Genomic DNA, 12,359 nt, shown 5'->3' on the forward strand with positions numbered 1-12,359 from the left:
TGATCAGTGCTGTCACCGGGGACAAAACTGATCAGTTTTCTCTGCCGTATATCAACACCAGAAAGCCACAACGCAAGTGTGAAACAGGCCTTACTTCACTGGCTGTTTTTTTTTCCTGACATGTTAATGTAGATCTAGACAATATTTATTGTGAGAAAAGCCTGAGAATACCAGACAAGCACCACACAATGTTTTCTCTTCCCGGTAGCTATGGCATCAGATCAAAGGATCCAATATAAATCGGTGACCAGGGCACAGACCAGACACTGTACCTAAGGGCAGGGGCATGTTGTGTGGTCAGGTCTGTATCAGTGCAGACTGCAGCGCTATGGCAGCTGTTTGTGCTTTGTGGTGTCAGATCTACAACAATCCAAGTCGGGTACGGCCAAACCATAGGAAGGAGTTCCTGTGATGCGGCTGCTGGAACGTGGCCATACTTCTCACGTACACACCAAAGGTGGGTGTACAGACCCCGTATGGCAGCATATACACCCTCCACGGCACACTGCATTAAACCTAGTTCACATTTCCATTAGGCGATCTGTGCTGGACCATCCTGCTGGATCCACAGTGAATAAAAGAACGTCTGGCAGTGATCCAGCCCCTTACTGGCAAAAAAAACATGCAATGGTTTTTTTGGCCGGCGTTAGCGCTGGATCTCCTTTACGGAGATGTGAACGGAGCCTTATCCTCTGTAGATGTTTCTATGAACACTCTAAGAACACATTTTGCTAATGACGTCATATAATTAAGTTTTTGTCTCATTAGAGAATTTAATTTTTTTCCTGCTAAAATAACCATGACGCCAAATAGCAAAGAAACTTCTTATATTTTTCTACAAAATTACACAATGCATCAGTTTCAAATATACAAAAGCACTACAGAGGAAGAGTCTCAGCGCACGCAGCTTGATGTCCAGGAGGCAACGTCTGCAATGGTCAGGGCTGGGCACTAACAAGTGAAGGGAATCAGATGCTGCAGAGTATTGCTCCAGACTCCATACACAAGGTGAACCAGTGATAAGGGAATTCGTTTCTTGCTGCCATAAAGTAACAGGTCCGACCACATTTCAGTCACCTTGATAGAGGACAGCAAAGGCATCGGCTTCACCAGCCGAGTGCTGCCCTCGGTTCATTTGGTTCGACAGCAGATTTTATTACAAGATCTTTTCTCACTTTCCCTCATCGTGTGCTGACAACGGTCAAAGTGTTCATGTGTCCCGCATCACACCCCGCAGAGCATGCGGGCTCAGAACTGCTGGATGAGGAGTTTTTTCTTCAGGTCGTGCGTGAACCGGTTCAACTTGAACAATTCGCTGTCGTAAAATGCTGACAAGTTGTGGATATTAATCTGCCGAGCCTGAAAATAAGAGACTGAGGATTAAACTGGGAAAAAGTCTAATTGGTATTAGCATCGCTTTAGGACTGGTGGAGGGGACACCGTGCTGGTTTTCTGATGTGCCCCTTTCTCTGCACTGCAGCGCTCCAGGCTGCTGTACATTGTCCAGATATCCCCATTATGGGATTCAGGCAGTGACTGGCTTTTTGACGACCCCCTTTAAGCCTTGCATAAGGCCGGTTTTACACAGCAGTTCTATAGCAGTCGATGTTTGTTTCAGCTTTACCATAGGAAAGGGTTCATGCGCTGCAGTCATAATATGGGTGATAGGCCTCATGCACAAACGTGTTTTCTGTTTACATTCCGTATACGGAACCATTCATTTCAATGGGTCCCGCCCAAAAAACGGAATGTACTCCTCATGCATTCCGTTTCAAGATGGAACATGTCCTATTATTGTCCGCATAGTACTGTTCTATCAGGGGCCAGATGTTCAGTTAAAAACAGAAAGCAGACGGTTGTCATCCGTATTTTTGCAGACCGCAAAATACAGAAAAAGCCATACAGTCGTGTGCAAGAGGCCTTATGAGATTGCATACAGTGTGTACAGACCCAGTATGGCTGCGGCACAACCACCCTTCAGCTGCCCCCATTCACTCAGAGCAGTGCCGTGTCCAGTCAGCGCAGCAGCCCCTCCATTCTCAGGACCTGCTTAGCCCACCCTCTGCACAGGGGGCTGCAGCTGGTTCCAGTCAAGTCACCCCTCCTTAATTTGTACCTACAATTAAGGCTACTTAAAGGGGCCCATCTATACTGCCATCAATGGCTCTTGGAAATCACCATCGTTGCCCCATCACATTTCAATGAGCAGCATTCTCCACAAGTCTTGTGTATAACCTTGCCCACACTTGCCTTATCAACCAGGTCTTTCTCAGACACCTCTATTGTGTCCTGCTGCGCACCGTATCTGTTCCTCTGGTAGGTCACCTGTTCGGCCACCAGCTGTTTCAGTATGAAGAGCAGAAGCTCGTTGTTGTCTTTTCTGAATGCCAGGTATCGGGCAAATGTCTGCAAATGCAATGGTCCACATTAGTTACGTATAGACACAATTTTCAGGTAACCAAACCCTTTTCATACAATGGTCAAGTGAAAATACTGGAGACTGCACGATCCATTGTGGCGATGCAGCTTTGCAGTTGATGGGACGTACCTTTCTCATGCTTCTCATAACACTGAATTTCTGTGTGTCAATGAAACTCTCCAGCATCACTCTTATGGCCATATTGACATCGTCTTCAACCACGTAATCCCGCAGATGCATTCGTGCATGCGCCTCTGCCATACGAATCATCGATTCGATGTGTCGTACGGTAATGGGGATGCTGCCTGTTGCCTGCAGGAGGCAGAAAGGTTCAATGGGAGAACTACAGATGACCACATTATATTATAAAACAGCAGTAAACTACAGGAATTTAAGGGATTACAGCGCCACCTTGTGGTGCAAAATTAGGATACAGTCGTGTCACTTCAAGGAGGAGGAAGCTTACCATGGACTCTTTCCTGAGGTCACTGTACATTTTCGCCACTTTATCCTGATCCATCTGGTTCAGTTTCGGGTGGACCTTTTCCTTGGCATACATGATGTATTTCTTCAGCACTTCTTGAGGCAAAGGGTCCACACCGAATGTATTTGGCAGAACGCGTTCTGAATCAGCATTAACAACATCTTTGTTGCTTGGATGATGCTTAATATGGCTGCCAACCACAAACCTTGCCAGCATCTCATCCTAAAAAGAGATAGAAGCCAGATTCTCATTACACAATATATAGGATATACAAAAAGATTAGATTGTGCTAGAAAAGTGAAATAAAAAACTATAAAATGAGAACCAGACTACACTTCTGCTGCATGACCACTAAAGGGGAATATGGTGCCAGCGCTGCTCGCATTCTATTCATTAACTTTGGAGAAAACTATGTACAGAAAGGTGTTTTACCTGCACAGGGTCCACCGTGTCTCTCACCACACAGAGGATGTCAAATCGAGACACAATGGGCTCAGTCAGATCCACATTCTCAGAAAATGTCAATGATGGGTCGTAACGTCCTCCTATGAAAATAGAGTTGAATGAATACGCAACTTCTGAAATCGGAGTACCAAAAAAATAAAAAATAAAATCTGAAGGGTTTTACCAATGGGGTTGGCAGCAGCAATGATGGTGCAGCGAGCCTGCAGAGAGGTGACAATACCGGCCTTGGAGATGGAGATGCTCTGCTGCTCCATGGCTTCATGGATACTTGTTCTGTCTTGGTCATTCATCTGCAAATAAGAATAACATGATGGGAGCTGCCAGAAACAACTAAATTCCAAGAGGAAGGGTCTACAAAGACAAATCTTTTGCACCACAGCTCTAGACTACTTTTGTTGTAATGCCATTTAAAATCGTTTCCCTATTGTATAATGCAATAGAATATTGCTAATATGCCATCACTTTATAAGGGTGCGGGTCAGACCTCTGGAGCAACCCCCACAATCCTGAGAACAAAAGGGCTTCAGCACTGCGTCACCTGCAACGTTCTGCCATGCAAAGTGGTGCCCTGCTTTGTTAGAAACCATAGCATGGACCTACCACCTGCAGTTCTTTGCACAGACAGATGGCCAGGGTACGACAGTACAGGGAACGTTAGAAGTACAGTGCTTGACTAACATCCCCTTAATTCTCAGGATCAATGAGGGTGCCAGAAGTCACACCCCCTATTACTGTAAAATGGCATACTCTAGCAATATTCCATCACTTATCACGGAATACCCCTTTAACTGGAGATAATGCACAGAAGCTACTGACCTTATCGAACTCATCGATCAAGCACACGCCTCTGTCAGCCAAGACCAGCGCTCCTGCTTCCAGCGTCCACTCCTTAGTCACTGGATGGCGCTGGACGTAGGCAGTCAAACCCACAGCGGAAGCTCCCTGGCCAGTTGTGAACACAGCTCTGCTTGAGACTTTCTCCACGTACTTCAGAAACTGGGATTTCGCCGTCCCTGGGTCACCGCATAGCAAGGCATTGATGTCCCCACGGACTTTGTGCTTTCCACCTTAAAAATGAATAAACACTTACGTTATTAGCTGCACAAATCAGACAATTGTAATGCATGTACCACAAGATCATCCTCTCAACTGAGAACACATGGGACGCAAAGTGGCGGCATGGAGAATCTATAATAACCATTAAAAGGAGGCTGTAACTCTGCTAACTTTAGATTTGCCCTAATAAAACATTCTACAACTGGCCTATTCTGAGGGAACACTAAAAAGTAAAATGGAGTGCCAGCAACGGTTACAAATAACCAAACTGACCAAAAAAAAGAAAGTCAAAAAGCAAAACTGTATAAAGTGCTGCACATCGAGTAAAATCAATACATATTTTATTGAGAACCACAAAAGTTAAAATATTGTATGCAATAGAAACCTTGTGCAGGACCAGATATGTCCACACACAAACGTGCACATTAAGTCCTAAATATGGGCAATCAAATATGGCCAGGTATACACCACATATGGTAAACATTAATAAATACAACACGACATCAAATTGCAGTAAAATAGGCAGTAATACCCACAGTGATAAAGGGTATCCTGGCAAAAGTGAGCACATCTACCTGGGAATACCCAGCTTCCTCAGGGATCTCTGATCCCTAAGGAAGCTGGGTAATCCCAGCGATACGCATGGAGTGAGGTAGACGTACTCACTTTTGCCAGGACACCCTTCATCACTGTGGGTATTACTTCTATTTTAGTGCAATTTGATGTTATGTTGTAACTATTAATGTTTTACATATGTGATGCTACCTGGCCATATATTTGACTGTCCATATTTAGGACTTGTGCAAATGTTTGTGCATGGACATATCACATCCTGCACAAGGTTTATATTGTATACAATATTTAAAACTTTTGTGGTTCTCAATATGTATTGATCTTACTTGAGATGTGCAGCTCTTTATCCGGTTATGCTTAGTATTTTTTGATCAGTTTGTGCTGCTCATTCAGGCTTGTTTTCTGCACGCACCTGGGTTCTTCGGTTCTCCTCCAAATAAAGCAAGAGCAAGGCCTCTCTTGATGTCCTCGTGTCCGTAGATAGATGGTGCGATGCTGGCAAAAATCTGCAATAGCCGCAATACAGCTCTTACAGATCGGTTCCTAACAATCCAGTTATTAAGCACAGCTTCATTAACCACTTATTGCCCTCACCCGTTCTCCAATCCGCTCGTCTTTGGAAAGGGCCACAATGGCTTTGACGTCCTCATCTGTCAGTTCTCCCACAGCCACTTTGTCATCTTTCTTTGCGATGTGATTGGCAAGAATAACGGTAGCAAAAACCGGGAAACCATTGGCCACGTTGAGGGATCCATCATAGTTATTGTGATAAATGCCAGTGAGTTCCTATCAGAAAGAACACAAGGTATTAACGAAACTGATCTCAAATTAAGTACCAGCACTTCAAGACACTAACGTCTACAGTTTTACACCTGCAGAGCACTGCAGAACAGCCTCATTCACACGAGGCCGAATGCAGTTTTCTGCACCATGGTAGTCTCAGAGCTGTGTCCTATATTCCTGGGATTGCAGAAGTCTGATGGCATAACCTAGTCATATGCCATGAGAATCCTCCTTTAACTTTAGGCAACACTCACTATTTCATCCCCCGGTTTACAGCTGTCCACCAAATCTGCAAGAAGTATGGCATCTTTGGATCGGGGAAGCCTGCCAGCTGCCACTTTTCCCGGGCTCTCCTGGATGGTGATACGCTGGTAGTTCTGGTATACAGTCTGAAAACAAAAGCACATAAAATTATGTATGAAAGTCACAAATATAAAAGCATAAGAAAGAACCTTCCCTGCAATGCCGAATGTGCACAGCAAGAGCGGAGTATGTATCGTACCTCCTCCATGTTGATTTCAAACGGTCCCAGGGACTGACACTCAGGGCAGGATCCCGGCTTCACCTCCTGGTTCTGAGACTGGAAAAAGGGTCCCAAGATAAAGTTGCACTTATTGCAGTTGTATTTCACCATGCTGAGCTGCGGCAGGACCCCCGTACAGCAGGTCACCACTCCGCTGGTGCGGATCAGCTGATTCAGATGCAGCTGCCTGAACAGAACATAAAACAAGACCTGCAAATCAGATAACTGCACGAGACTCATCCTAAATCCACTAGTAACAGGGACCCGCCGGACTTACCTGAGGGACCGCAGCTCTTCTACCAGAGGGAGGTGGGAGATGCGGACGTGGATTTCATGGGCAATGCGGTCATACTTGGGATACATGACCAGAACGACCTCCTTTGCGGCCTCGTCAAAAACTTTTAACATTTCGGCAGGGGCTTCTGGGAGGAAGTAAGCCAAGACGTGCTCTCGGGCGGCCAGGTCCTCGTAGTTCACCACCAGGCTCTCCTTGTTGTCTAGAGGATAAAGTTAAATAGATCTATAATAGGAATTTCATCTATACCCAGCCTGCAATGTGGAAACACAATTTATTTAAAAAAATATATATTTAAATAAAAAATAAACTGGCCTATTCTCTCATTTTAGGGTGTCAGAGGCCATTATTTCTCCCAACCATGGTATAGTTCATCTAGAGATCACCCCTTACCTTTGCACATGTCGCTGATCTTCTCCTTGAAGACGTTGTGTCCGTGCTCATCGACATGGGTCCTCAAGAAGTTTTTGAACCGATGGTAGATCTCCAGGCGTGTCGCCGCCATCGACACCCACTCCCTCACTGTGTGACCCTTCATATCCTCCAAGTTCTCAATGCTTTCTATCATCTCTTCATCTTCGTCTGCTGCACCTTCCGCAGCACGTTCGGCCAGCCTACGTTTACGTGCGGGGCGATCCTCCTCTTCTTCGTCACTGTCTAGATACAGGATTTAATAAAAGGTTTAGTGACTTCTGTTACGATTGTGTGCACAATACACTGGGGTTACGTACAGAATTCAGGGCTTCCTGGTTTAAAGAGAAATTCCAGCTTGTAGATATTGATGATTACCTATCTGGACAATAGGTCAATGTCAGAGCAGTGGGACCCAACACATGGCACCCTTACCAATCAGCTGTTTTGGGAAATCAGTGACGCTGGAAATAAAAGTGGACGAAGCTGAAAGCCGAAGGGTCCACCCATCGTGCACTGGCCGTACCGGGTTACAGTGCTGCCGTAAACGGCTCCATTCACTGCACTGACAGAGATGGATAGCTCTGGTGCCATTTCTGATGCAGGATGTCAGATTGTCTGCTGATCCTCAGGACAGGCCATCAGCAGAAAAATCCTAGAGTACCCCTTTATGCTGGTTCCCTTTGCACTCACCCCAAAACAGCTGTCTGCAAATGTGGTACTGGCTTGGCTATAATCCAAAGTTATGTCTCAAGACCTGTTTAAGAGGTCAAACTTTGACTTACAGCAGGGATGCTCAACCTGTGGCCCTCCAGCTGTTGTAAAACTACAATTCCCACCATGCCCTGCTGCAGGCGGATAGCTGTAGACTGTCCGGGAAACAGCTGGAGAGCCTCAGGTTGAGCATGCCTGATTTACAGGATAACTACCCGCCTTTTGCTACAGATTGTAAGCTCCTGTGAGCAGGGCACCCATTCCTCGTTTAAATTGTTGACTTGGTTGTTGCCGTGTCATTTACGACTGTATTTGAACCTCCCGATTGTAAAGCGCCATGTTGGCAATTCTATGCCTGTTATTTAGGGACGTTGCATGGTCTATAATACTCCTTGCACATGGAAATAGCGCCATCTCCGGCAGTCCACTGCATTGAATGTGTGTCTGTTGCTCCATTCAAACAGGGGAACACAGTGCCCCGTCATTCCTGCCTATCGGACACTTCTCCTCTGGCGCTCCAGCTGTTCTGAAACTACAATTCCCAGAATCCCCCTTTCACCTCTGTAGGAATTAGAAGAACAGTCAAGTGTGCATGCTGGGAGTTGCAGTTTCACAACAGCGGGAGTGCTGAAGGTTGCTGTTCCCTACTCTATCCTATGGATAGGTGATAAGTTCTTCTAATGAGGCACTACAATAGAAGTGTAAGGCTATATGCACCTGACCGTATAAGTTTTACATTCTGCAAACCGAGGACCTGCAAAATACAGATTCCGACCGTGTGCAAGTCCCCAATATAGAAAAGCCTATTCTTGTCCACAAATCAGACCATACTAGGACAAGTTCTAGAACACGCGGAACGGCCACACGGACGCAATGGCAACTCAACATTTCTTATAGGCACTGATGGGTATGTTTAAAATGGGGGTGCAGGGTCGGCAGGCATAGGTTACAGTAAACCTCCAAGATGGGACCAGTGCCACGACTCACTGGTCTGGCTGCCAGCGTAAATTTTTGGCTAATAGATCAGATCTTCATGGAATTTATTTGGGGTGGGGTCCCTGGAAATAAACTGGAGATTCTTTAGTTGCCTATAAAAGACGAGTGGACTGACAGTCGGAAAGCCACAAGTATTTCCTGGCTGCATAAATGCAGCATTTTAAAGGGGTTGTCCAATTTTTTTTTAACCCCACGTGGGATGAAGCCACTTCAGTCATTATGGGGTTAGAAATGTCAAACTATAAAGTTCATTAAGATCCTCAGCAACGCCCTGAAGAATGATGGACCGGCAACGTCCAAGTATCACATCTAACAAGCTATGACCCTGACAAGGATGCTTCTATTCAGTGACACCAAGCAGAGATCTGAAGAGCGGAGAAATTGGTGCAATGTATAGGTTTTCATTAGTGTTGAGCGAACTTGTGTTTTAAGTTCGGCGTCTAAAGTTCGGGTTATCGAAGAATTGCGTTATGTATTCCGCTACCACGGACCATAACGGAATTTAGAATCCATAAAGCGATTCTTCGATAACCCGAACCTTAGACGCCGAACTTAAAACACAATTTCGCTCAACACTAGTTTTCATCCCATGAGGATTGCACCTACCGTACAGCAGTCCTCTGCGCATGCGCCCCAAGTCCCGGCCAGTCTCCCGGTCTCGCACCCTCATGGCCTGCTCGGCAGCGTCTCTCTGACTGGCGGTCAGCTCCTCCATGTCTTCATCGTCCAAGCCTTCAGCCTCATACGTGTCCAGCTCCGATATCGGGCGGTAATCCCTGAAAACCGCAGAAGACGGCGTTAGATGACTGAACATAACGGATGACCATCTGCCCCGACGCCAATCGGGAGGCCCGTTGTCGGTACCTTTCCATGGCATCTCCAATCAGTTCCTCTCCATCTTCTTCCTCCTCCACCTGAAGACCCTCGTCTCCCAAGAGGCCTTCAGACTCGTCCTCGAAGGGCGGAAGATCCCGGCCCGGACTGGAGGTGAGGGCATCGCCTCGCCGGGAGCCGGTCCTCGGGCTCGTGGCAATGATGAATGATTCTGAGGAATCCTGCAACACAAGGGTTAATGCAATCAGCAACTCCGGCAAACTATCAGAGCATGCTGGGAGTGATAGTCCCACAACATGGCAGACTATAGACCAAGATCTGGGAATATCAAACGCTAGAATAGCAATTCTATAGCACAGGGTGGTAAATCTGACGCACTGGGACATGACACCTTCTATAAAATACAATGGAACAGTCCTATGACAAGAATGATGGGAGTAGTAGTCAATTGCGACTTCTGTTATAAGTCCATATAAGCCTTTTAGGTATCTATATAGCAGCCACAAGGTGTTACTGTATGGAGGGAGATACATACATACTGGCAGAGTGCTCCATAGCTTGTGCCCCTGTCAGTCTCTAGGCCATGCTGGGATTTATAGTCCCACAGCCTGCAATTCACAGCCCTTCCTCCCACAGACCATCTTCACATGGCTATTAGTTACCACAGCCCGGGTATAACCCCCAACATCCCGGGTATAACCCCTCACATCCCCTCTCACCGCCATGACGATACTGCAGTCGGAGTCTCCACACACGCAGCTAGTTCTTTCTCCTTCCCGCGGTTTGGCGCGAAAATACCACGTGATAGACTCAAGCCCGCGAAATCATCTTCGTTTGCATAAACCCCGCCCTCTCCGTTGTTAATATGCAGCAAAACTGTGCGGGCTTCCAGTTGGTCACGGGAGGAGGCGGGGTCAGGCAGCTCATTAATAAGTGAGTGATATTGTAATGAGAGGCTGTAGCCGTTATTATTTTCCGATCTCCAGCCGTGCTGGCACTACAACTCCCAGCATGGCCACACTTCTTAAAAGCAGTGGCACTGGTTTCCAACATGTTCACCTCCAGCTCTGCTGACACTACAACTCCCAACATGCCCAGCATGCTCGAGCTGCCTGTGCTCTTCCTGAGCTGGGGTGACACTACAACTCCCTGCATGCCTGGACTGTGGGGACCAGGTAAGTATGTCTGACTCCCTGGCACAGAGCAGGTAAGTGAGTCTGACTCCGGCAGGGAGCAGGTAAGTGTGTCTGACTCTGGCACGGAGCAGGTAAGTGCGTCTGACTCCGGCAGGGAGCAGGTAAGTGCGTCTGACTCCGGCAGGGAGCAGGTAAGTGCGTCTGACTCCGGCACGGAGCAGGTAAGTGCGTCTGACTCCGGCACGGAGCAGGTAAGTGCGTCTGACTCCGGCAGGGAGCAGGTAAGTGCGTCTGACTCCGGCAGGGGGCAGGTAAGTGCGTCTGACTCCGGCAGGGGGCAGGTAAGTGCGTCTGACTCCGGCAGGGGGCAGGTAAGTGCGTCTGACTCCGGCAGGGGGCAGGTAAGTGCGTCTGACTCCGGCAGGGGGCAGGTAAGTGCGTCTGACTCCGGCAGGGGGCAGGTAAGTGCGTCTCACTTCGGCAGGGGGCAGGTAAGTGCGTCTGACTCCGGCAGGGGGCAGGTAAGTGCGTCTGACTCCGGCAGGGGGCAGGTAAGTGCGTCTGACTCCGGCAGGGGGCAGGTAAGTGCGTCTGACTCCGGCAGGGGGCAGGTAAGTGCGTCTGACTCCGGCAGGGGGCAGGTAAGTGCGTCTGACTCCGGCAGGGGGCAGGTAAGTGCGTCTGACTCCGGCAGGGGGCAGGTAAGTGCGTCTGACTCCGGCAGGGGGCAGGTAAGTGCGTCTGACTCCGGCAGGGGGCAGGTAAGTGCGTCTGACTCCGGCAGGGGGCAGGTAAGTGCGTCTGACTCCGGCAGGGGGCAGGTAAGTGCGTCTGACTCCGGCAGGGGGCAGGTAAGTGCGTCTGACTCCGGCAGGGGGCAGGTAAGTGCGTCTGACTCTGGCAGGGAGCAGGTAAGTGCGTTTAACTCTGGCAGGGAGCAGGTAAGTGAGTCTGACTCTGGCAGGGAGCAGGTAAGTGCGTCTGACTCTGGCAGGGAGCAGGTAAGTGAGTCTGACTCTGGCAGGGAGCAGGTAAGTGCGTCTGACTCTGGCAGGGAGCAGGTAAGTGCGTTTAACTCTGGCAGGGAGCAGGTAAGTGCGTCTGACTCTGGCAGGGAGCAGGTAAGTGCGTTTAACTCTGGCAGGGAGCAGGTAAGTGAGTCTGACTCTGGCAGGGAGCAGGTAAGTGCGTCTGACTCTGGCAGGGAGCAGGTAAGTGCGTTTAACTCTGGCAGGGAGCAGGTAAGTGAGTCTGACTCTGGCAGGGAGCAGGTAAGTGAGTCTGACTCTGGCAGGGAGCAGGTAAGTGAGTCTGACTCTGGCAGGGAGCAGGTAAGTGCGTCTGACTCTGGCAGGGAGCAGGTAAGTGCGTTTAACTCTGGCAGGGAGCAGGTAAGTGAGTCTGACTCCGGCAGGGAGCAGGTAAGTGCGTCTGACTCTGGCAGGGAGCAGGTAAGTGCGTTTAACTCTGGCAGGGAGCAGGTAAGTGCGTCTGACTCTGGCAGGGAGCAGGTAAGTGCGTCTGACATCCACGTACAATCTCTTTTATCTGGGGGCTTATTACCTCACACCCAGAGATTCGTGGACGCGGCGGCTGCTCCTTGCACCGACCACTTCATACAGAGGAGGAACATGGCGGCATGCTCCGCTGATGGATGTCCCGCCGTGGCA

General features: G+C 48.4%; 1 protein-coding gene across 1 annotated transcript; it reads right to left on the reverse strand.

Moving 5' to 3' along the window:
- Window positions 1-810: 810 nt before the first annotated feature.
- MCM2 (minichromosome maintenance complex component 2) lies at window positions 811-10,387 on the reverse strand. Its single transcript, XM_044300824.1, has 16 exons — window positions 10,273-10,387; window positions 9,584-9,774; window positions 9,326-9,495; window positions 6,992-7,255; window positions 6,581-6,800; window positions 6,283-6,490; window positions 6,035-6,169; window positions 5,592-5,783; window positions 5,410-5,503; window positions 4,185-4,435; window positions 3,532-3,658; window positions 3,336-3,448; window positions 2,886-3,125; window positions 2,549-2,731; window positions 2,251-2,406; window positions 811-1,359 (listed from the first exon to the last, which is right to left on the reverse strand). The coding sequence occupies exons 1-16, from the start codon at window positions 10,276-10,278 to the stop codon at window positions 1,249-1,251; spliced, it is 2,661 nt and encodes an 886-aa protein (XP_044156759.1). The 5' UTR covers window positions 10,279-10,387; the 3' UTR covers window positions 811-1,248.
- Window positions 10,388-12,359: the final 1,972 nt, after the last annotated feature.

The sequence above is a fragment of the Bufo gargarizans genome, chromosome 7 (genome assembly GCF_014858855.1).
Source record: "Bufo gargarizans isolate SCDJY-AF-19 chromosome 7, ASM1485885v1, whole genome shotgun sequence".
In the NCBI taxonomy this organism is placed as follows: Eukaryota; Metazoa; Chordata; class Amphibia; order Anura; family Bufonidae; genus Bufo; species Bufo gargarizans.

Bases quoted from the DNA above. Each gene is read 5' to 3' on its own strand.
- MCM2 (XM_044300824.1), bottom strand. The intron at 9,496-9,583 runs GTACCGACAACG...TGCGGTTTTCAG, and splicing joins ATTGGAGATGCCATGGAAAG to GGATTACCGCCCGATATCGG. The intron at 5,504-5,591 runs GTGAGGGCAATA...CGGCTATTGCAG, and splicing joins ACGAGCGGATTGGAGAACGG to ATTTTTGCCAGCATCGCACC.